General features: G+C 37.3%; 1 protein-coding gene across 2 annotated transcripts; it reads right to left on the bottom strand.

Annotated features, from left to right (window-relative positions):
• Positions 1-6,292: 6,292 nt before the first annotated feature.
• Positions 6,293-25,295, bottom strand: LOC127453067 (CAAX prenyl protease 2-like). 2 transcript variants are annotated; one of them, XM_051719135.1, is made up of 8 exons: positions 24,948-25,295; positions 24,426-24,528; positions 24,024-24,107; positions 23,790-23,868; positions 19,771-19,938; positions 18,982-19,053; positions 18,828-18,890; positions 6,293-11,992 (listed from the first exon to the last, which is right to left on the bottom strand). In XM_051719135.1, exons 1-8 carry the CDS (start codon positions 25,106-25,108, stop codon positions 11,766-11,768), a joined length of 957 nt encoding a protein of 318 aa, XP_051575095.1. In that variant the 5' UTR covers positions 25,109-25,295; the 3' UTR covers positions 6,293-11,765. The 2 variants fall into 2 exon arrangements, with proteins under 2 accessions (XP_051575095.1, XP_051575187.1); XM_051719227.1 differs by lacking the exon at positions 24,024-24,107.
• Between the last annotated feature and the right edge of the window lie 882 nt (positions 25,296-26,177).

The following is a 26,177-nucleotide window of genomic DNA, read 5'->3' as shown; positions in this document are numbered from 1 at the left end:
TTGAGATGTGCAACTTCCTGTTGCGCAATTAACTGTCCCGGAACATTTGAATCTAGTGAGAGAACTACTGGCATTATCACACCAGTGACAGCATAAATATCATCACATCAGTAAGGTTTTACAGCACTGATGACACGTTAAAAGTCTGTAAACACGTTTTCTCCATGTGTTTATTACTATGTTAAAATGATGCCCAAAAAAACAACAAATGTTGACAGAGTATGACGACACTCACGAGCCGTCAGACTTTTGCGAGGTTACAGCAGGAAACTCTTCAGGAAAAAAAAAAGATAAATGTAATTTGTCTGCCACCGTAGTACGTAGTAGTCATTGCTCATAAGTCACCATCTGCTTGAAATCAAGGATACATCTGGGTAATTTCCTGCATCCTCTGTACTTGCGTTCTTGAGGATAGTGGGTAAGGACATAGAATGAGTCCATGAGAACGCAAGAACACAAAAGAACGCCCAGGTGTAATTCTTCACATTAAAGGTGCACTCGATCATTTTCAAATTTGTCGTCTTGGACTTACAGTGGCACCTAGTGTTGTGAATGCACCATCATTCATACACAATAAATTTGAATTATTGATGACATTGTAGAAATTCACTTTCCACAGTCATGAGTTAATCCATGAGTGAAAGTGTCCAATAACAGGACGGTTACTGAGATCGAGCGAGTAGTATTCAGCTGCTCGTGTGATCCCAACATGGGAGCCTGCATGAGGGGACTCTCTCCATGTAGAATAAAACACCTTTTATAAGGGTACTGATAGGACTGGATTCTTCATTTCATGTGAATTGTAATTTTCTTTATTTTTACATATGTTTCAACATGACAATTTATTTCTTCAGGAGTAAAATTTTGTGCGCACCATTAACTATATTTGGACATGGTCCATATTTTCCGAACTGCCCCGCGGTGGCCGAAGCTGGAACAAAAGTTGAACCCATGCATGACCAACATGATATCACAGGAAGTCAGCATCTTGTTTACTAAAGTTCCAGTAGCCTAGGATGAGTCACACTATGCCAACTCACTGTCAAGCACCATCTCCAATCAGAGATTTTTGCAACGGATCAAAGACATTTACCTTCTCTTTAGGCGTGACCGGAAGCTTGTTGCGTCAGCAGCGTGGGAGACCTGGGTTCGCATCTCTCATTAAAACCATTAAGTATTTATGTTCGCATATCAGTGACGACTGCGACACAGAGGTTGCATTTACCCCACTAACATTACATTTTTACTCCACTGATGGTTAGGTTTAGGGTTTGGGAGTAGTTTATAAAATATGCATTCCTCTTCACTGCATTACATCCTGTACAGCTAAAAACAACTCACTTCACAAGTCTTTTTGGCGCCCATCCGTGGACATTTCTCCTTTGAAAATTGAACTCACACGTGCCAATACAGGCAAAAATACTTAACGCTTTGGCCACTGGAGGCAGTGTTTCGAATTTCGGTAAGCATAGATCGATTTTAGCTAAATAAAAGTCAACATACTGTTTCTGATTTCACTGTCTGATCAGTCTGGCATGATGCACTGCACAAGCGCAAGCATAAGCAAATGTCCAAATTAAACATTTGAGTAGTAAATAATAATTAATATACTCCTAACCAAAAAAACCTAACCTTAACAGTACTGAAACTAATTCAGCATTCGTTCACTTTGAAGGAAAGTGACTTGAAAGGCACGACATGGGTGATTTTTAAGTTGCAATTACATTAATATACTCCTAACCCTAACCCATAGTATACCCTAAAACGTAAGGCTAGGGTATATTTTGTTTTCCCGCGTGCCGCTCCATCTTGCGCACTGTCTACCACTCAGACTTTCAAAGTATACTCTTTTGACCACGAGCGCAGACGTGTTTGACACATGAGTACTACAACTGCTTTTAGCACAATGGCAAGTCAGCGGAAGTTACAAAGATGTGGAATGTCTGTGTACACAGAAAAAACTTGGCTGCATGTGCACAGGCAGCAAGTTCTGTGCTGAAATTTGTGTCACACGCACTGTGTGCGGGATGTACCGGCACGCATAAATTGAATATACTTTGGCCTTAAAAGTACTGAGACCAAAATAGTGTTTTTTTACTTCTTTGGAAATGTAATATCTAGTCGGAGAAGGCACGGCACAAATGATTTTCAGGGCATAAATATTTGCCGCAATGTCGAAATATGGGTCCGAATTTGGGTGAAACATTTTTCAGAACTAATATGCCGATTTCCTGCAAGATCATTTTGAACTTAATATCAAACAAACTTTTGATGAAAAAGTTGTCTTTAAAATAAATGCCACTTTGTTTGATATTTTGTTTTATAATTCAATAAAATGTATACATTATGGCTCAAGTGTCCAAATACTTTTTGGGGCCAATGTATGCCAGGGTTGAAATGTAGTGTGTCAAATAAACAATTCCTAAATCTAAATTACCTTTAAAATAATCATTCCCAATGTATTGCTAAAAGTTCTCACATTACTGCAATTTTATGCACAGGCAAACCTAACTGGTTCTCTGTAAAAGAGCATCAACGTTTTACAAACAGTTTAATTTTATAGACCATACACTGTATACACCTGGGAGTTCAGATATGTTAATGCCCTTCACAGCTGAGCAAACCCTTTCTGAAGCTGGATGTCCACCCTAGAAACTCCTGTGCTGAAAGGCCACCACAGGCCAACGTTTACATTTTTACTGCCTCCTTGTACAACTGCCGCATGATTCTTGAAATAAATTAGGTCATTCCTTGACAAATGTTTAGAGAAAGTAAACTGAAATCTACTACCCCAAAATGTGCTGAAACTGGATAATGAGTCATGCTGAAGTGCAATTTTACAACTCTGTTTGGGCTGAAAGGGTTGCTGTAGTGTAAGTACAGATAATTAAATTAGCAGGTTTTAATGTCAGTTTGAGTGAAACCTTGCATTTTAGACATTTAAACATTCACACGTTCATAAAATGAATACAAATGAGATTGAGAGACAAGGGGACGGAGACAGCAAGCAAATATAAAATAAACAGATGGTGTGGAGCGGAGCCTCTTCCAGGCGTATAAACTTGGTGACAGACAATGCGGCAGCATTCCTGTTGGAAAAGTAATACTGTTAAAGAGATCAAGAAGTATGTAAGAGGATAGAAGGCATTTCAGTTTTCCCCTCAGTTTCACTTTCTGGAAAAGCAATGTCCTGCCTCTGCATATCTTCTTAATTTTCAAGTACTATAAAGTAATATATATTTTTTACATTCTTTTGCGCATTCTACCCTTCTTATTTGCCAGAGCGAGTTGTGTTTCTATATTATCCAAAATAACTTTTAATATCTGTGGAAAGCACGCTTGAGCTTCGTTAAAAGCTTGATTTTAAATAGACAGGTATATATATATACTGTATATAAAATCTGTTTAAAAATATTGCCTTAGTCTTTCTTTACTGTTACTGGATGGCCCAGACACAGAGACTACAAGAGTGCAAATTGAAAGAAATCCCAGATGCAGTTTATTGTGCTACTCCAATACCAATCAATAATTACCAGAAGAAAAAATTGGTACACAGTACGGGATTTGAAATGTCTGTGTTCCCCGTTGTGAGCTCACTGGCTGATTCGCTGAGAAAAGGAATCTGATTCAAACAGCCAACCTGAGCTCCTGAGTTGAAATCCTCAGTTCTTTTCAGGTTATTCATGAAAAAGACCCGGTTCAAAAGAGTAATTTGTTCTCTCGCGCAGAGTTTGTTGTTGCGTGCAGTGCAGCGAGGTCATCATCACAACAGAATGGGTGAAAAGCGGCAGGAGACACACTGGTTGTGCACGCTCTAAAGATGTATTCAATAACTCACAAAATGATATCTGAGGAAACTGGATATGAATGCACTCAACCTGACTGTCGCCAATGGCAACTAGATTTTAAATTATTGTCACAATCAATTATTTTTGCTCGCTTTTGCGACCATTTTAGTTGCAGTCTGGAGCCCTGTATATACAGGAATGGCAACACTCGCTGCTGCTGAGAAGTATGCTTAAACTTACATTTTGGCAATTTGAAATGATGTTACAGCTGACAAGAGCCACAGCAAACACAGGTAATCCCACACGCAATCTCTCTCAGTTTCTCTCTTTCTTTCTCTCGTTCACACACACAAGCAAAGCAGTGCAAGGCTCAGTATCTATTTCTAAAGTGACATTTTCAAATAAGCAAGGGAGACTTGGGCTCTTTCAAAACAACATGCTGAATCCATGGCAGAAGAAGGTAGTTCTATCAGAAAGACTCGCAGACTTGAGTAAAGTTTAAGATGTCATTTATTTGATGAATATGTAACAAGAATGTAATGTTTCTCTTTAGCGTAAGCCCCGTCTGGTGGTCCAAAGAGATTATAATCGGAACCGTCAGATCCTGCCAGAGATAGTTGGCAGGGGGGAGGTGCCTACCCCCGTGCAGGATGGGACTCAACTGGTGGCAGTGGGGTGGTGGAGGATGCCGTGTTGGCACACTGAAACAGCAATGTGATAGATTGTAACAGACTTATAAAGCGATGGCTGATACATGATTGGCTAGGAGTTGCCTAACTAATGGTTTCCACTTACAAGAGCATTTTAGTGACGAAAACCAGACAATGTCTTGAGATAAAACCCTGAACGATGTCTTAAGGTGTGGTAACTGTGGTCAAAGCGGCATAAGTGATTTCGGCCCATTGAATTATTGAAAAATAATGCACACCCCTGTAACTCCACTGCGCATCGTGGCCGCATTACCACCTCAGGTCTGAATTGTTTTTCAATAAAAGATATTATTGTCAGCAGGGCCATCTTTGATTTTTGATGAGTATGACAACAAGGCTATGAGGGACAGACTTACAGTCTCTTCAATAGGCTGTACTGCAGTTTAAAGAGTTTTTGGATCGTTTTGCAGACATAACATTGCAAAATATCTGTCCAAGAACATTTAGTTTACAAAGAACTCCAGACAATGACATGAGTTGTAGAAAATCAGATGTGATCTACGAGCTTTATACAGCTTTATACCATTCATGCCATTGAAGAGATGGTAAGTCTATCCCTCACAGCTTCATTTTCATTCCTGTAAAAAACAAAGATAGCACTGTAAATATATATATATATATATATATATATATATATATAAAGATTATTCTTATAATAGAAGAGAGAGAGAACAATTATATAAAAATATTATTATTTATTATTATTATTATTATTATTATTAACATGTTAGAGCAAGCACTGAACACAATGCCACACCTCCAGAAAACTCATTGTTCCATCAGAAATTTATACATTTATTGTTCAGTGTTTTTTGCCTGGAAGAAAAACAAACAAAAGCAAACCTTTGATTCACAGGCACTGAAGCCAAAAAACCCTGACGCTTATCTCCATCTATCCAATTGAGATATTACCATTACCTTCCCTGCTGGTGGGCTTGTTTTCTTCACCCAAAAGCTCGATATTTATAAAAATGAAAACATTATGTTCTTCAGTTCATTTGTTCTTCAGGTCAATAATGTTGCTCTCAAGCATAACAGAAGCTGAACAAAAGAAAAACAGCTTTACTAATCAATATAACCTCACAAATACATTTGGATTTAACTAAGATTTATTTAAGAGGCTTCTGTAGGAATGAATGCCCTAAGTTCAGTTTCACTTTCCATTAATGCAGTTTTCACAGTTCTTCTCCAATCAAAAGCCAAGTCAAGCCAAGCCAAAAAACAAACAAAAAAACACCCCAAAAAAAAACAGATGCTCACAAGTGATGGAACACAGACTGACAAAGAGAAAGAAAAGCATATAACATCATGTTGGTGACAGCAATAAAGGAAAAGACCTCACAATAGTTCTGTTCAATGTCGTTTAAACACAAATAGTCACTGGTTTAATGTGAAACATCACGATATCTGACACAGAATGGACTTCTATGAAATATGATTCATCACAGATGAGGTAACGTTTGATTCAATGCTAACAGTGAACCGTACACATTCCTCTTCTGAAGAATGTCAATTTCTAGGTCTGCAGAGAATGACTCCATGGATACAACCTCGAAAACATCATATAGTCTCATGCAAACCTAGCAGAGGGGGGAAAGACGCACTTCTTGAAGTGTCTACTAGTTAAATGTAGCGCCATTGCCAGTCTCCACATGTTCTTGCCCCAGTTTTGTCAACGCTTGAAAATTTCAAAAGATGAGCTGCCAACTTGACACAATGAAATGCATAAATATTAAAGATGAGGAACATTTTATAAAAACAATATTTCAGTGCATAAGTATAGAATGCTAACACCTCTCCCTGTTGGTCAAATAGAGGTAACACAATTAAGAAAGTGAAGACTTCTCCCTTTGAATTTTCTAAATCACATTCAGGAGCAATTTAAATATCATATAAAGGAGAAATTTGTAAATTTTTTCTATAACACTTTCTCCTATCCCAGTTTAATGTGCAGAGAGACTATAAGACATACATGGGTTGACTTCCCAAGGAGTGTAAACAGTATGGGACTTTAAAAATCAATTTGGAAAACCTGTTTAAAAACAACATAATCGTTATTTTTGCAAATCCGTTCATTGCCGCAGATATTACACACTTCAGCTTTTAGCTATACAGGAAAAAAATAAAAATAAACCACAACTCCAAGTAGTAGGTTTAAAAACTATTTATTTATGAACAGCAGAGTTTTGCAGAGTGAATTAAAAGAACCCCAAAAAGATAGTCCTAAAACATTTGTCCATCAGTGAATTGCAGAAAAACAATTTGCATCCACATTATTCTCAGACACCAAAATAGATTTGATTATAAAATATATCTCTCCATATAAACATTTGAATTGGCTAATCACAAACCAGTCTTTTCAATAAACATCTGTGTTGCATTTTCAAATAATATACATTCTTCAGTTGTTGTTTCAATGAGTTAAAATAGCACTAGGTCAAGTTTCACATTTGCAAAAATAGATTTGAACTTCTATTGCTCCTCCGGTCCTGACGGTAAATATGACGAGTGTTCCAAGCATCTACGCAAGCCCAAACCGGTGACAATTGTTTTGCTTGCAAATACTCAGATTCAATTGAAAGAAGAGTGTGAATTCAAACAGGGGATGAGAGACACTTATTAGAAAAAAATAAATAAATGAAAGTCTCTTGTGAAAATAGATGAAAGCAGAAATTTAGCGAGGAAGTGAGGATCCATGTATTGGACTGCAATGAGTGACACCTAACAAGCTCCAGATACATATTCAAATATACAAACGTTCCCCTAGGAAAATGCCATTTCAGTTACACAGGTAATCAATCACAGCAGTGACAGCCAGCAAGTCCTTGCCAAGTACCTGTGTGTTCAGCCTTCCCTATAAAAATCCCAACTCAACATGGCCTCCTAGTGCAGTTTAACCACTGAGTCGGCTGATCTGTATTTCAGTCATGACTTGTTTTTTTCAGACAAATCCTGAACAATGAACTTCCAAAGATATCAAGAATGTGTGAAGGTTTGCCTTAAACAAATACTTTCAATCCCAGGGCAAAAGTTAATCATAATTTAAACTATCTGATGACGGAATTAAATGTGCAAAGCACAAGTTTCTAAGTTCATAATAAAAGGATGAACATAATGACATCATGTCCAGCTTACATGTGACCTCAAAATCACAAGACATTATACTTTGCATAAAGAAAATGAAGCCTGCCATTCTCATTACTGTAATGTGTCCTGATGTTTACATTTTAAGTTTTATAATTCCCATTATACTGAATGGAGATGACAAAGATCAGATTCTCATTACTGTAATACAGTACTTTTTACTGTATTAACAGAATAAAAATACTATAATACGATGATTTTCAAAATTTAAATCAACATTAAAGGCTGTACAACATAACACCATTATGTATAAATATTTTGATACTTAATCATTAAATAATATTTAATTTATTTTTGCATTACAGTGATGAGCATTATTATTTTTACATGTCATTTACCCTTAAACGCATACCTCAGGTCTTTAGTGACCCGAGACCTCATTCCACCCCCTGTACCTCATCCATTTTTAGTTGTGCCCACACCTCTTTAGTATTCCTTAACCCTTCTCATATAAATAGTGTAACAAAAAAAAGTTTTTAAAATTTAAAATTGCTAAATTATATATATACACTATAATTGCTTAAGTATCAAAAGTGTATAGGGTCTTTAGAGACACTAGGTTTGTAATTATTGATTATTTCATATCAATACAGGTGTACATCACAAGATTTATATTTATTTTTTTATTACAAGACAAATTAGTTCTATATTCATACAAATGACTACTATATTACTTTGGTTTTCTTTTGACAGTGGTGAATTATCAGTATCCCATATGCGTGTACAAATACATTTTATACATGCTTTTTCTTTCTCAAGGTGGCGCTGTTATTTAAGTAATTGGCTTGATTTACATCCAACACTGCTATTTGATGAAGAAACAATGTGGAAGTAAACTATAGCAAGTGTAACACATAAACAGTATGATTTGGCTATTGTTATTTGGGTATACTACTGACATTATGTAAGCTGTATGTCTATTTAGACTGAGAAAGTGCCTGAGAAAATAAATATGTGTATCTTGTTTATCTTATGTTATGTGTAGCTCAATTTGTTTTTGACAGCCAGTTGCATCTCATGAAATTTCAGTGTGAAAGTAAAAAATCCTGTTCTAGATTTGTCCTGAATTGTTGCATCATCTCTTTTAATGCACGAAAAATAAAACTTCAAAATATAGCAGAATATATTCTATTCTATTCATTTTTACACTGTCTGGGCATTTTGTAGATCCATTTGTGATAGATATACGCAGGGGCGTAGATTCCAGGGGGGATGGGGGGAGGAACCAACCCCCCCCCCCCAATGTTCAAGCCAAATCTACGCCCTTGGATATACGTCCCGGGCATGTAACAATGTTTGGTTAAAAACAAAACAAACAAAAAAAACGCATGCATTTGGTGTTAATGCAAAAAATCGTAATGGCCGTAAAATAGGCTTCATTTTCTTTAAGCAAAATTACACTTTTTATTTCTCTCTACTGATTGTTGGGTGAACAAATGACATTTCTTAGTGAGATTCACCCATTAACTCACATGAAGGTGAGTGCTTCATTCTTCGTAACTACTCACAAAAAGACACAAATAAACAATAATGGTCCTGTGGCACCCTCTGTTGACTGTATTCACAACAAGCACAAGGAACTAAACTTCAGCAGCGTTCAGAGTAGCCAGTCACAGGTTAAACTGATCCTGGAGCAGTGCTTACATACAGCATCCTCCCAGTGTAAACATGTCAGCACAGTCATATACACTATGGCACACTTTAACACGCACTTCTTTCAACGCTAGAGACTAGTAAACCAGAACATTTCAGAAGCCTAACTACATAGATTTCTTTGTTACATCTACAATACCACAACTATGATAAATTTGGCAGTTCAAATGGTGGCATTTCACATTTTCTTTGTAGTTAGCCAAATAAGAAATTATTTTGGGTATCAATATAGGTAACTAGATCTTGCTTCACACTACACAGAAATCCCTGATTCGATCCTGTTTGTGAGATTATTGCTTGAAAGGTTTACTTTGCATGGTCTCTCACAACACAGAAACTATGAACACCCCTACTACATATAACGAATATGTGACTATGTTCTCTTGAAGGACTGTGGCTATGTCAATATATTAATCAACAAATTACAAGCAATCATGTAGATGACTGTACTCTCTCTATATACTTTTACTTTCACATTTAATGAGGGCTAGAAGCAAAAACAACTGAATAATGGACACCCTTACAAATAGCATTGTTTTAGCAATGTTCATAGCAAGCTCTATTCTGGGCAGCAAGCCACATTTGTAATCTAAAACCATTTTTAGCATTATAGCCTACACTTTGAATGTATGTGTATTTGGTGCATTTCTATACCGATCAACATCTAAACATCTACAAGTCACCAATGTAGCAGCATGCAACGAACGTTTCATGGTGAAGGAACCCGTGTAAAAATGAAATCACCATGAAACCCACTGTAGGCATGACTCTTTCATTTGTGATATAAAAATGTTTATAAAAGTTTAGTATTTAGATTGAACAGAACTATACCATATGTTGGTCAAAGTATTTGAGTTGTAATTCTCTGATACAGGTAGTACAAGTTAGACGATCCAATCTTGACGCAATGTTGGCATTTGTCACACAACTAAACGTGTTTAGAAAGAATAGAAGTGTCATAATGAAATGGCAACATGTTGCCTTCGGTGGCGCCTTTGAAAAAGTATTGGAATTTTCTCAATTTTAAAACAAATCAAACAAGTGTCAAATCTACCTTAAAGGAATAGTTCACTCAAAAATAAAAATTATTTTATCATCTACTCACCCTCATGCCATCCCAGATGTGTATGACTCACTTTTTCTGCAAAACACAAATGAAGATTTTCAGAAGAATATTTCAGCTCTGTAGGTCCATACAAGTGAATGGTGACCAAATCTTTGAAGCTTCAAAAAGCAGATAAAGGCAGCGTAAAAGTAATCCAGACGACTCCAGTGGTTTAATCCATGTCTTCTGAAGCGATCTAATTCACTTCATCATTGTATGGACCTAGAGAGTTGAGATATTCTTCTAAAAATCTTTTTTTTGTGTTCAGTAGAAAAAAGATAGTCATACACATCTGGGATGGCATGAGGGTGAGTAAATAAGAGAAGTGTCATTTTTGGGTGGACTACTCCTTTAACATCCTCCACTGCCACCAAATTAACAGGACAAGAAATTCTTATGTGCATGTAAAAAGACTGTCTTTAGCACTGCATTAAATATGAATGAAACCCCACAGGTCAAAATCCAGCAGTGAATAACCTGAAATTGTAAAAATTGCTGCTACATCAACAGAAATTGGTATAAATTGATTTTTAAATAACAACTGGCAAAACAGGAGTGACACTTTTTTTTTTTTTAAATGTCTCATAATTTGCAATAAACCACTATAAACTGTTGCACATGAGGCCAATTAATAGAATCTAAACTTACACAAAAACTATGTGCCAAGGGCAATTCTTTAACTTCAGATTCACACTCACAAACTTGTTTTTCTAATATCTCTATTCCTCCAGTAGCATACCTAAAGACTGGACACATACAGTATCTATATTTAAGGCTACTGAACGGAGTAAAGTGATGATCAGATAAAAAGTTCAAGGTTAAAGCCAAAAATCTCTAACTTTGAATGCTTTCATGACTTTGAAGGTAAACATGAACGTCTTCTTCAAAGGCACCAGACCAAACAGGTGAGGTGTATATGAGTGAGAACAAATAGGGAGTCATGCATTTTCAGAAATGCACATTTCAGCGTACAAATCTTCCCTGTAAACCCGTAATCGTTGTCTGATCTTTATCCCCCAGCACCAATTTCAAGATAAATACACTGAAATAGTCATATAAACATGCAGACATGTATAATCAACCTGTTCTTCGTCAAATGTAGGCCTGGTTCATAGTTGATGTCACTTGATAACACTAAAAATCTGCTGCTTTCATCATGCAGAACGGTGAAGCAACCTGAGGATGTTTTGCATCCAATGAGTCCTTTCACCAACCTCACAGAGGCGGAGAATTTTCATACCTGTTCTGCAGGTCAAACCAGTTGCAGAGCCTGGAGAAAGAAAAAGCCACTCCTTTCCAAATGGCTGTAGGCTTTCGAGAGAAGGAATGGATGACTACAGGTGCAGGTATGGTTGGAGAGAAGGATCAGGAGCAAATGGAGCCAGCTGTGGAGGTCAGGGTGCAGACAGGCGTTGGCAAACCGTAGAAGAGTGGGTCAGTCATGACGAAGAGGAGGAGGAGGAAGAGAATGACCCCCAAAACGTAGAAGGAGAGAATGGAGAGGCGGTGCGGGTGTTCCAAGGCTGTGCTGAGAGCCGGGAAACCCATGTAGTTACAGAAGGAATGGCACAGCACAGGACCAACCAGATGACCTTAAGACACACACGTAGATGAAAAAGTTGTATTTCTTTGTATGCCAAATGTGTATGTAACATTGTTATCATCTAGTTACAGTGCTGTGAAAAATTATTTGCCCCTTTCCTTATTCTTTTTTTGTGTATTTTTCATACTAAATTGTTCTAGATCTTCAAATGAGATGTAACATAAAACAAAGGCAACCCCGAATAAACACAAAATACAGTTTTCAAATATATATATTTTTTATTGAAGCAAAAAAGTTATGCAACACCTATATCACCCATGTGAAAAACTAACTAGCCCCGTTAAACTTAATAGCTGATTGAGCCACCTTTAGCAGCAACAACTGCAACCAAAGCTTCCGATAACTGGAGATCAGTCTTTCACAACGCTGTGGTGGAATTTTGGCCCACTCTTCTTTGCAGAACTGCTTTAGATCAGCCACATTGAAGGGTTTTCAAGCATGAACTGCCTGTTTAAGGTCCTGCCACAGCATCTCAATCGAGTTCAAGTCAGGACTTTGACTAGACCCCTCCAAAACTTTAATTTTGCTTCTTTTGAGACATTCAGAGGTGGACTTACTCCTATGCTTTGGATCATTGTCTTGCTGCATAATCCAGTTGCGCTTGAGCTTCAACTCACAGATTGATGACTAGACGTTCTCCTTTAGGATTTTCTGGTAGAGAGCAGAATTAATGTTTCCCTCAATTATTGCAAGTCGCCCTTGCCCTGAAGCAGCAAAGCATCCCCACAACATCACACTACCACCACCATGCTTGACCGTAGGTATGATGTTCTTTTTGTGGAATTCGGCGTTTCTTTGTGCCAGATGTAACAGGACCCCTGTCTTCCAAACAGTTCCACTTTCGACTCAACAGTCCACAGAACATTCTTCCAAAAGCTTTGAGGGTCATCAAGGTGTGTTTTGGCAAAATTCAGACAAGACTTAATGTTCTTCAGTGATAGCAGTGGTTTTCGTCTCGCCACTCTTCCATGGATGGCGTTTTTGACTAGTGTCTTTCTGATAGTGTAGTCATGAACAGTAGCCTTTACTGATGCAAAAGAGGCCTGCAGTTCCTTGGATGTTGTCCTTGGCTTATTTGTGACTTCCTGGATGTGTCGTTGCTGTGCTCTTGGAGGAATTTTGTAAGGTCGGCCATTCCTGGGAAGGGTCACTACCATGCCAAGTTTTCTCCATTTGGAGATACTGGCTATCACTGTGGTTCTTTGGAGTGCCAGAGTCTTTGAAATAGCTTTGTAACCCTTCCCATATTGATGCATTTCAATCACCTTTTTCCTCATAATTTCTGGAATTTCTTTCAAACTTGGCCTAGTGCTACTGGGTGAGACAAAGTTAGAAAAAGTTCAATTTAGGTGTCGATTTGATTGAACAGGGCTGACAGTAATCAGGCCTGGGTGTGTCTAGTCCAGCTGAACCCCATTATGAATGCAGTTTCATAGATTTGGGTATTTAGTAACTAAGGGGCAAATACTTTTTCCACACAGGACCAGTTGTTCTTGGATAACTTTTTTGCTGCAATAAATAACATTATCATTTAAAAACTGTATCTTGTGTTTACTCAGATTGCCTTTTTGTTAGAATTTTTGAAACAATTTAGTATGATACACAAAAACAGAAGAAATCAAATACTTTTTCACACAATGTATATTAGAGTTAGTTGTAGCTTATATGGGTGAATCTCTTGATGCATGATTTTTATACAATCTCACGATTTATATAATAAACTCACATATTTTATATATATATATATATATATATACTGTATGTGTGTATATACAGTATATATATATATATATATATATATACACACACACACATATATAGACACACACACACAGTGTGTGTTTATATACACACATACAGTATATATATATATATATATATATATATATATATATATATATATAACACACTGTGTGTGTCTATATATGTGTGTGTGTGTGTGTATATATATATATATATATATATATATATATATATATATATATATATATATATATATCTCGTCTGTCAATCGATTCAGATTTTTAATCCATTTAATTACATGACATGCAGATTAATTCGATTAATCGCAATTAATCGCATAAATCAATATTTGCTGAGAAAGGCCCCCAAATAAAGAGAATTCATATAATGCATAATTATTCAAATATTTATAAATGTAATATGTAGGGTCTACTGAAATTCCATTTGAAATAACTTGCATTATTTTGCCAGATTAATAATGTATTGATTAAACAACACAACAAGTGGCTTAAGAACTCAATATATTGTTAGTTTTATTCTCATATCACTGAACAAGCCTACAGTAGACAGCAAATCTGTTCTGCACTGAGTTCGTCAATGTGTCCAGTTCTCACAGTACGCATTCTTGCGTTCTGTCTGCGCTGTTTTTAAATGGTCGCTCTATGCACATGCGTGTCTCAGATGGACGCGTTTGGAGAATCTCACTGGTATTCAGCGTCATAAACTCATTAATTTTTAGTATGCTGTGCTAAGTTAAAAGTAGTGAAAACTTTGAAAAACACATCTCAAGATTCATGTATTTCTCCTAAGTGAGTGGTTCTCATTCTGTGGCTGCGCTGCTTGTGAGGTTTTTTTGGGGTGCACTGCCACCTATTGGTCAAAACAGATGTACTTCAAGCTTGAATTTCTTGTATGGTAGGAAAATCCATACTTTTATTACGGAATTTATGTACGTGTCAGGTGGCATGATTAATTGCTATAATCTTTTTAACATGTTATATTTTATATAATCACACTAAATTAACACGTTAAATAAACAGCCCTTATATGTGTGTGTGTGTGTGTATATATATACAGTACACACACACCCACGTATATATACAGTGCATCCGGAAAGTGATCACAGAGCTTCACTTTTTCCACATTTTATGTTACAGCCTTATTCCAAAATGGATTAAATTCATTATTTTCCTCAAAATTCTATAAACAATAAACTAAAAATGACAACGTGAAAGAAGTTTTTTTGAAATCTTTGCAAATTTATTAAAAATAAAAAACAATACAAAAATCACATGTACATAAGTATTCACAGCCTTTGCCATGACACTCAAAATTGAGCTCAGGTGCATCCTGTATCCACTGATCATCCTTGAGATGTTTCTACAACTTGATTGGAGTCCACCTGTGGTAAATTCAGTTGATTGGACATGATTTGGAAAGGCACACACCTGTCTATATAAGGTCCCACAGTTCACAGTGCATGTCAGAGCATAAACCAAGCCATGAAGTCCAAGGAATTGTCTGTAGACCTCCGAGACAGGATTGTATCGAGGCACAGATCTGGGGAAGGGTACAGAAAAATGTCTGCAGCACTGAAGGTCCCAATGAGCACAGTGGCCTCCATCATCCGTAAATGGAAGAAGTTTGGAACCACCAGGACTTTTCCTAGAGCTGGCCACCCGGCCAAACTGAGCGATCGGGGGAGAAGGGCCTTAGTCAGGGAGGTGACCAAGAACCCGATGGTCACTCTGACAGAGCTCCAGCATTTCTCTGTGGAGAGAGGAGAACCTTCCAGAAGAACAACCATCTCTGCAGCATTTCACCAATCAGGCCTGTATGGTAGAGTTGCCAGACGGAAGCCACTCCTCAGTAAAAGGCACATGATAGCCTGCCTGGAGTTTGCCAAAAGGCACCTGAAGGACTCTCAGACCATGAGAAACAAAGACTGAACTCTTTGGCCTGAATGGCAAGCATCATGTCTGGAGGAAACCAGGCACCGCTTATCACCTGGCCAATACCATCCCTACAGTGAAGCATGGTGGTGGCAGCATCATGCTGTGGGGATGTTTTTCAGTGGCAGGAACTGGGAGACTAGTCAGGATCGAGGGAAAGATGAATGCAGCAATGTACAGAGATATCCTTGATGAAAACCTGCTCCAGAGCGCTCTGGACCTCAGACTGGGGCGAAGGTTCATCTTCCAACAGGACAACGACCCTAAGCACACAGCCAAGATAACAAAGGAGTGGCTACGGGACAACTCTGTGAATGTCCTTGAGTGGCCCAGCCAGAGCCCAGACTTGAACCCAATTGAGCATCTCTGGAGAGATCTGAAAATGGCTGTGCACCGACGCTCCCCATCCAACCTGATGGAGCTTGAGAGGTCCTGCAAAGAAGAATGGGAGAAACTGCCCAAAAATAGGTGTGCCAAGCTTGTAGCATCATACTCAAAAAGACTCGAGGCTGTAATTGGTGCCAAAGGTGCTTCAACAAAGTATTGAGCAAAGGCTGTGAATACTTGTGTACATGTGATTTCTTTTTTTTTTTAATTTTTAATAAATTTGCAAAGATTTCAAACAAACTTCTTTCACGTTGTCATTATGGGGTATTGTTTGTAGAATTGAGGAAAATAATAAATTTAATCCATTTTGGAAAAAGGCTGTAACATAAGATGTGGAAAAAGTGAAGCGCTGTGAATACTTTCCGGATGCACTGTATGTATGTATGTATGTATATATATATATATACACACACACACACACACACTGCATTCCTAAAGTACTCAGACCCCTTTATTTTTTTTCACATTTTGTTATGTTGCTGCTAAAATGCTTTACATTTTTTTTTGTTTTTTTTACATCAATCTACACTCCATACCACATAAAGCAATAACCAGATTATTGATAGGTTTGCAAATATATTAAAAAGAAAAAACTGAAATATCACATTGACATAAGTACTCAGACCCTTTGCTATGACACTTGAAATTTAGCTCAGGTGCATCCCATTTCTCTGGATCATCTTTGAGATGTCCCTATACTTTGACTGGAGTCCACCTGTGGCAAATTCAATTGACTGGACATGATTTGGAAAGGCACACACCTGTCTATATAAGGTCTCACAGCTAAAATGCATATCAGAGCAAAAACCAAGCTAGGAGGTCAAAGAAACTGCCTGCAGAGCTCAGAGACAGGATTGTGTTGAGGCACAGATCTGGGGAAGGCTACCAAACAAATTCCGGCTGCATTGAAGGTTCCCAAGAGAACAGTGGCCTCCATAATTCTTAAATGGAAGTTTGGAACAACCAGGCCTCTTCCTTGAGCTGGCCGCCCAGCCAAACTGAGCAATCGGGGGAGAAGGGCCTTGTTAAGAGAGGTTACCAAGAAACCGATGGTCACTCTGGTTGAGCTCCAGAGATCATGTGTGGAGATGGGAGAAACTTACAGAAAGACAACCATCACTGCAACACTCCACCAATCTGGGCTTTATGGCAGAGTGGCCAGACGGAAGCCTCTTCTCAGTGCAAGACATTTTTAAGAAGTGGAAAATTCGGAGATCTCTTGATACCAAGCCAAGGTCAGGTAGACTAAGAAAGATTTCAGCCACAACTGCCAGAAGAATTGTTCGGGATACAAATAAAAACCCACAGGTAACCTCAGGAGAAACACAGGCTGCTCTGGAAAAAGACGGTGTGGTTGTTTCAAGGAGCACAATACGACGATACCTGAACAAAAATGAGCTGCATGGTCGAGTTGCCAGAAAGAAGCATTTACTGTGCCAATGCCACAAATGACAACACCTTGACATGCCTCACAGCTTCTGGCACACTGTAATTTGGAGTGACAAGTCCAAAATAGAGCTTTATGGTCATAACCGCATAAGTGCTATGTTTGGAGAGGGGTCAACAAGGCCTATAGTGAAAAGAATACCATCCCCACTGTGAAGCATGGTGATGGCTCACTGATGTTTTGGGGTGGGGTGTGAGCTCTAAAGGCATGGGAAATCTTGTGAAAATTGATGGCAAGATGAATGCAGCATGTTATCAGAAAATACTGGCAGACAATTTGCATTCTTCTGCACGAAAGCTGCGCATGGGATGCTCTTGGACTTTCCAGCACGACAATGACCCTAAGCACAAGGCCAAGTTGACCCTCCAGTGGTTACAGCAGGAAAAGGTGAAGGTTCTGGAGCGGCCATCACAGTCTCCTGACCTTAATATCATCGAGCCACTCTGGGGAGATCTCAAACGTGCGGTTCATGCAAGACGACCAAAGACTTTGCATGACCTGGAGGCATTTTGCCAAGACGAATGGGCAGCTATACCACCTGCAAGAATTTGGGGCCTCATAGACAACTATTACAAAAGACTGCACGCTGTCATTGATGCTAAAGGGGGCAATACACAGTATTAAGAACTAAGGGTATGCAGACTTTTGAATAGGGGTCATTTCATTTTTTTCTTTGTTGCCATGTTTTGTTTTATGATTGTGCCATCCTGTTATAACCTACAGTTGAATATGAATCCCATAAGAAATAAAGAAATGTGTTTTGCCTGCTCACTCATGTTTTCTTTAAAAAAATGGTATATATTTTACCAATTCTCCAAGGGTATGCAAACTTTTGAGCACAACTGTATGTCAATGTGATATTTAAGTTTTTCCTTTTTAATACATTTGCAAACTTATCACAAATCTGGTTTTGCTTTGTCATTATGGGGTATGGAGTGTAGATTGATGTGAATTTTTATTTTTATTTAAACAGGTTGCAACATAAAATGTGAAAAAAATATGAATGGGTCTAAATTTATGAATGCACTGTATACTGTATATATATATATATATATATATTACATATTATACAAAAGATTAAATTAATAAAACATTACAAATAAAATTAGATACAAATAGATTTAAAATAAAATTAATTTTAAAAAACTAATAACATTAAACATATAAATAAAATTTTTACAGCATTACAGTAATGAGAATGAGATTCTTTAATTGCATATGCTTTATGATGTCACAATGCAAAAAAGTCTTAGTAGTCCTAATAAAGAATAAATTAAAAAAAATCATAGATGCACCTGTCCTGATGAATATAAAGGCTGTATAGGCCCCAAATACTGCCGTGTAGGAGAACTGGAACACTGAGAAGGACAAAAACATAGCTATGAATAATTTTGTCTCATGGGTAGCACTACTTGTGCCAAGATGACAGTAAACTAATGACTTGGTTACCTGCAGAGAGGAAAATCCCTGAGACAGTGCCCTGTCTGAACCGCAGCAGCTCAATTACATGGTGAAAATGAGCTACAGTCACAAACAGGAGAGAGAGAGAGACAGAGAGAGAGTTAAAGTGACAATAATGGTACAAAAGTCAATCCAAATGTAAATAAACATGGTTCTTAAACATAATTTTCTCATTTTCCTTGATCCAGTCTGATAACATTCATCACCATAAAAATACATAAATACAAGGTTTATTCCAACAGTAATTAATAAAAATACTATCTACAAGTGGGTGGATTGACAGCCATTTTCAGGAGTTTTCCTGATTTGATAACAATTCAGTTGATCATTTCAATTCAATAACGGTGTCAATTTTGCTTAGATATGAAAGAAATTCTCTGCGAACAAATGCACAGGCAACTGTTTAACTTGGTACAGAAAATTAATGTTTTAATTATTGTTAATTTTTAATCAAGATTAACAATAGGGTCGGAACCAAAATTTCAATTATATTGTAATTAATAAATATAATTATCAACATAATAAATCTGCCTTTAGGCTTGACCTCCCACCAATGTTCATTAATTTGCTCAAAGACGTAATTTGATAAACTGACTTTCCGCAGTATAGTTGTTAAAAAAACTCAAGGGAGGTGCACTGCAAATAATATTTAGAGAAAATTTTCAGACATCCATTGAAAAGGGCATTGATTTAAAGATTTTTGAGAATAGATATTGAGACGTTGAAGATCAACAAAAAAATCGATTATATCTAGGAAGGCACATGGTCTCAACTCACCAACACCAAAGAAAAGTGGGCACGTGAAGATGGCAGTGGAAGGGCCAGCACAGGGCACTAGCATGGGAAGCATGCATGCTCGGAAAACCAGCTCTTCTGTTAACGGTGCAACTACCTGGTTCCTCAGCCAACGCATGTCACTCAGACAGAGCGTCCAGAAGCATGGGTCTGCAAGAACATTGCAGGACATCACTGAAGAAACTGTCTTTTACAACAAAAATAAATGTAGTTGATTTTTTTGTCATATAATTGTGGTTACTAATTGACTTGATACAAAATGTCAAATTAGAAATATGAAGTTGAGAACGCTGGGTCTATTAGGGCAGCACAATTAATCAGATAAATAAGAGTTAATTACAATTACAGCTGCCACAATAAACTTATCGTGAAAAGTGTCAATTGCAACAATCCATTTAGGTCCACTCCTATTGTGTTAAAATAGCTGCTTAGAGTGAACTTGACCCTTTAGCTTTCATTTACTGATGTAAAAAACAGCAGTCAAGTAATTCAGAAACACAGTACTGTATATTAGTGATGTTTCATTTGTAAATGAATAGCCCAGTATAAGTGTTTCAAGCTTGTTTATAGTTAAAAGTCCCATGTTATGCACCAAATATTCATTTTTGGTTGAACAATAAGCTGCATCTGTGATTTTATTCATTTTGGACTTTTGTAGCCTCTGTGTCTGTGCCCTTCATAGTTAGGAAATATATATATATATATTTTTTTATATTCTATAAATAAATTTTTAAAAACTAATCAGCCGATTACTCGATTATATACCTTTTCCACCACCTTAGTTATCGGTATCGGCAAAATCCACTATTGTCTGACCTCTATATGATATGCATACACCCTGCAACAAAATAAATATCTTTATGTAAATTCTATCATTAAAATGTATCGCAACTGCACAGGGCTGCCCCCTAATAGTCAACCAAAGGTTAGTCCATGAGAGGAGTCTTGGTCGACCAAGTTTTGATTGGTTGGTTGCAGGGACGTGCACAGACATTTTGGGTGGCAGGGGCTCAAGTGGAAAAAAAGGGCACTTCTCATAATTATTTATTTAAAAATCATTTTTTAAACAAAACGTTAATTAACACAACTCTGACTTCCTTACCAATTTATTTTAATTCCCTCACACTCACGCAATCGTTTCATACAGTTCACACAGAGATCATGGTCTTCTTAAGTATTCACTAGGTTAATCACAGGAGCAGGCAACAGCAAAGGAAACTATGCCACAATGTGCATGTTTTCTATGCAACTAGTTTCAAGTATATATTTAGAATAAATGACTGCACCAAGGAGAGGGACATAGTTTCACTAATAATGTTTATTTTGCACAAGGCAATAAATCGTTTTAGATGAGGAGCCTACGATTAAAATTATGAAGTTCCTGTTTAAGGCAGGACACCTTTTTTCCATGTAGTGGTCAATTTTTAGATTTTGGTCTATTTTGCTTCAATGTCTTTTTACTCTAATGGAAAGAAAACTTCCAAAATACACATTTAGATGGTGTTTGTTTTAAGCCTACTACCCTTCGTCTGTTTGCATCTGTAGATTTCTTCTAAATTAACCAAAACAAGCTAATCTGCATATTTAAACATAACATTTCAGGGGAAAAGACTCTTGATGCAAGTCATTAACTGGGGAAGTTCTATGGTGATATGCTTTAGTTATTTTGTTTATCCTATTCACCTGCAGTGCCTTGTCAAATGTATGCAAATTAGCGCATTTTAATTAGTTAACGCCTAATTTGCATAACAATGTGCCGAATGTGATGACGCTATTAGACGCAAATTTTACTGTATTCACCTGTAGTGTCTCCATTAAGTACGGCCTGTATGGCCATGATATATTGCCTTAGCTAAACTTGAGTTAACTTATTACATTAGCTAGTAGCTCATGAGTCATGTACGTTAGCAAGACACAAGTTAACTATATTTGTCTTCTGGCTAATTAGCTGTAAAGTCGAGGCACTGGTAGCTTAGTCTTTTGTTCATCACCACTCACCTCCACACAAGCCAAGAAAAACACAACTGGGATAGGAGCTGGGAGGGGCTTCTGCCTGCCTGTCTGTGTGTCTGATGTGCCGATGTGTGCTGCACTGCTGCGCGGAGAAGCGGAGGGGGAGAGAGAGAGAGGGAGGGCATCGGAACTCGACAAAGCCTCATCTCCTGACCTGATATTTTGATTTTTTATTCAATAAATATATTTGTTTGACAGGGAAGCTGTGCACAAACAGGAATATATATACATTCATTTATTTATTTTTAAAAAAAAGCACCCCAGAAAAAGGGCACTTTCTCTGGAGGAAGAAAAAGGGCAGGTGCTCAAGCCCCCTTTGATGTCTATGTGTGCAGGTGCCTGGTCGGTTGGTTGCAGAAAAAAACTCCACAAAAACGACGAACACCAGTATTACCGATGGTTGGACGCTAGGTGGTACTATGGGGTAATTTTCATTAAGCAGGGTTAGGGTTAAGCCTACACAAAGCAAGACACCTTGATTTAAAATTTTGAACTTTATTTTTTTTTTTTTTTTTTTAACTAAACATCCAAATGAAACTGGAAAAAAAATAAGTCCAATTAAAATGTGTGGTGTTCAACTTTTTGAAAGATGGTTTTACAACAGTTGTCAACATCTCTCTGGCAAAGAACCTACTTCATCTGTGCATTCGCTACCAGTCGGGTATTTCGTTATCCGGGAAAATACATCATGTGTGTGAATAAATTCGTTTTGTTCCCTCCTTCACGATATTGCAATATCCAGTTACATCGGCAACCCCAATCGAAACAAAAAAAGCAATTAAAATAATGAAGTGATAAAAGAATAATATATATACACACACACACACACACCTTTTACCGTCAGGCAAGAATCCGTCTAAACATGCAGGTGGAAAATTACTTACACAAATGAAGACATAAAAACAGTTATAAATAATAATAATTATAATTATGATAATAATCACTGAAATATAAATCATGGTTTGAGGTGAACATGTTTTTGTATTATTTTATGTTTTAATCACAGATGTATAGGCTGCAGAGTTGTGGTCACAATGAACTGCTCTGTGGAAATTAAGTGAACTGAACTCAAAGCACCTCCTGAGCTGAGATGTCTGAGGTCATTTGCAGCACTCATATACGATAGTGTTCTTGCAAAAAAAATAAATAAATCAGAAGACTGAAACAAAGAAAGAGTGAGAAACTTTTACATGCGCATGTTCCACGAGACTGCACGCCTCCGTATCAGCGAGTCATATGCGCTTTTCTGTCATCTGTTCTTAATAATATAATAAAGTGTGTTTCTTCAAGCGAGAGTCCGTGTGTCTACGGGCACATTATTTGTAATATTAATTTGATAATAATAGCCTAATAATAATAATAATAATAATAATAAAATACATTAATGGGAAAACAAGCCATATATCATCTTGACATCGTCAAAGGCATCAGCTATTGGCGATCACTCTGACCATCGTCGATCCCAAGATCATCATCTATCAGCAACAACCCTAATGTGCTTCAGAATCATTACCACTTTTGCCGTTGTCACTTCTGCTCGCTTCATGCGTGCGCTTGTAAAATGTATATTTTAAAGGCTCATTAATACGGTTTAGTATTTCTCTGTAATGTAGAACAGTGTTAGCAATGTTACTTATAACATTATTTCAAAGCCCTGGAACTCAAACCATTTTCTGATGCCCCCCCCAAAACAAATATATATTCAAGTGATTCACTTAATATCATAAACATGCGACTAGTCGACTAATGGCTTAAATTAACTCCTACTAGTCGACTAGGAAAATCTTTGGTCGGGGGCAGCCCTACAATTGCATAATCGAGGGAACTAATCGACAATTACGATTGTCATAATCAAGCAGCCCTAATGGCTATAAAGGTTTATCACTAACTGTGTCAGTGTTTCAGTTATTAAAGAATGTAAACTTTACATCTCTTTATCAGATTATTAAAATACATGTAAATCAATGGAAATGGACAAGATTACATACCAACAACCACTTTTATCCCATCAATGAAACCCCAGGGGCAATCCATAGTTAGCTGGATCAGGGGACCCAGAAACAGCACCTGACAGAAAGAGGGGTGAAGCCCATGATCAAAACATGTCATGTCAATCATGAAAAATGTGTCAGATGTCTCAGATAAGTGGTCCAATGGAAAAACACAAATAGGACTGTGGGAGAATAATTGTGGGCATTGGCCATTTTCCCTAAAAACCTCACCATGGTCAGCAGCAAGGGTAGAATGACAGCAGGCAATAGTCCCTCAAACCGGATCCCCATAAGTGCCAGTAATGAGGGACCAGGCTATGAAGGAAATCAAACAAATCCATGCAAGTGTAATGTTTCCCAAACAAATAAGGTTACCATAAATACAAAACAGAATCAGATCTAATGAGATCACACAACATTTTAGTACACAGGCTTAGTGAGTTCTGTAAAATACAACATGATCAATCCAGAACTCCATATTAGATCATTAAAATAATAATAATAATAATAATAATAATAATAATATGTAAAATTTTGGTCTCAAGTTTTTGCTTTTTGACAATCCTTGGTTCCATTTGGGAAAACAGATTACAATAAACACCTAACACAACACACAAAGGACTAAAAACTAACCTGTATGCCTGTGAACACCTTCCATGCCCACACAAATAGTGGAGACAGAGCAGACACAATCAGCACACTTGTGAAGCGCCTCTTTATCACTGCAGGATGATCCCTGTTAATGCAAACAATCCCACAAACAAACAAAACAGTGTTCATTGATCACTGTTATCAACATGCATTCAATGGTAATGAGTTTGCATACCTAGGGTATATACACAGTATAACACAATACAAACATCAAATAAAAAATATGAATAATAATAATAGTTGACCAAAAATGACATGATGGAAAACTGACTATAATATAAGAAAAAAATCAAAATAACTGATAAAAAAATTGCCTACTGTTTAGGTAATTTAGGTAAACTAGGCAATACTTTACACAATAATAGAAAGAGGCCATGATGTGTAACATTTAAACGCTAAGCAGCGTGAAAACTTAGTGAGCTTCCAACATGGACAGCAGCATTATCGAGTATCACAAAGCATTTTGAATCGTTTAAGAAGTGAATTCCAGACAATTAACTTTACCTTGGTAAATCGCTTTTCCAGACGTATAAGCTTCCGACATAGGAGCACGCAAGCAGCAGACAAGAGAGAACCGACACCCAGCAAAGTCCATCAGGAACAGCCACATTATCGTGGAGTGTATCTGAATGAAAACTTGCCATCAAATCATCATCGTCGTTCATGGCGAGAGCGACAAGAGTTGAAAACGACTCGACGTGTTGAAGGATGGCAGGTGTGGGTGACACATTAAATACGCCACATTCGTTTTAGTTTTTATTCTAAAGAAGTGTAAGTGAATGCCCACAATCGAGACACTATGGAGGAAAGCTGGAAAGACGCTTTGGCGCCTTGAAGTGACGTCATCAAAATACGACGACCCATTCTTTTCCTCTTTTTTTTTTTAAAGGTTATTTTTATTTTTTATGTTTTTTATTGCCATAATCAAGAACTGGGAATTGTACATTCAGATGTTTGAAAGAAGGAAAGAAAAAACACAATACTAAACAGGTGCCAGAGTACAATAAAATAAATAAAACAAAGAGGAAAGGGGTGCCACTTATGTAACAAACCCTGTGTCTCAATCAGCTCCCTATGTCGTGAATCAGTATATCGTGAACACGAATTCGGGCACTGGTAAGGATACTGATCCACTGAACATTGGGACACTTATCACTTATCACGTAGAAGCGCAGCTGTTACTGATCAGCACCATCCCTGTATAAGTGACACTATCCTTCATTTTCCTTGAAGATATTCAAAGGTACAGTGTTATTATAGCAGATAAATGGCATAAATAAAGAAATACAAATATATTGGAGTGTATTTTAAACCTTCTTTTAACACTGTACATTTTGGATATCTCCCTTTTGACACAATTCAGATCATTGGGGGCTCTACTATTTAGATAATCAGTAGAATCAGATGTTTTAGATAAAGGAGACATCCAAAATGTGTAGCATTTAGTGGTACTCCAGGAAAGGATTGGGAAACACTGCGATAAATGAATGCATGTAGGTAAATGTTAATGTAAATTGTAAAGCTGTGGTAATAGTGTCCTTCAAGTAGCCACCAAAGCTTTCGGTTTCATCCACAATAGTGCGTCATGGGGCCACTATCCTCCTCCCTCTCTCTCTCTCTCTCTCTCTCTCTCTCTCTCTCTCTCTTTAAATTTTTTTTATTTTTTTTACTTGTGCTAAATTTGGATTATGCATTATTCACACACACACACACACACACACACACACACACACA

The sequence above is a fragment of the Myxocyprinus asiaticus genome, chromosome 1 (assembly GCF_019703515.2).
Source record: "Myxocyprinus asiaticus isolate MX2 ecotype Aquarium Trade chromosome 1, UBuf_Myxa_2, whole genome shotgun sequence".
Classification (NCBI taxonomy): Eukaryota; Metazoa; Chordata; class Actinopteri; order Cypriniformes; family Catostomidae; genus Myxocyprinus; species Myxocyprinus asiaticus.
Note: the sequence above shows the minus strand (reverse complement) of the source record. Positions and strands in the feature narration are given on the sequence as shown.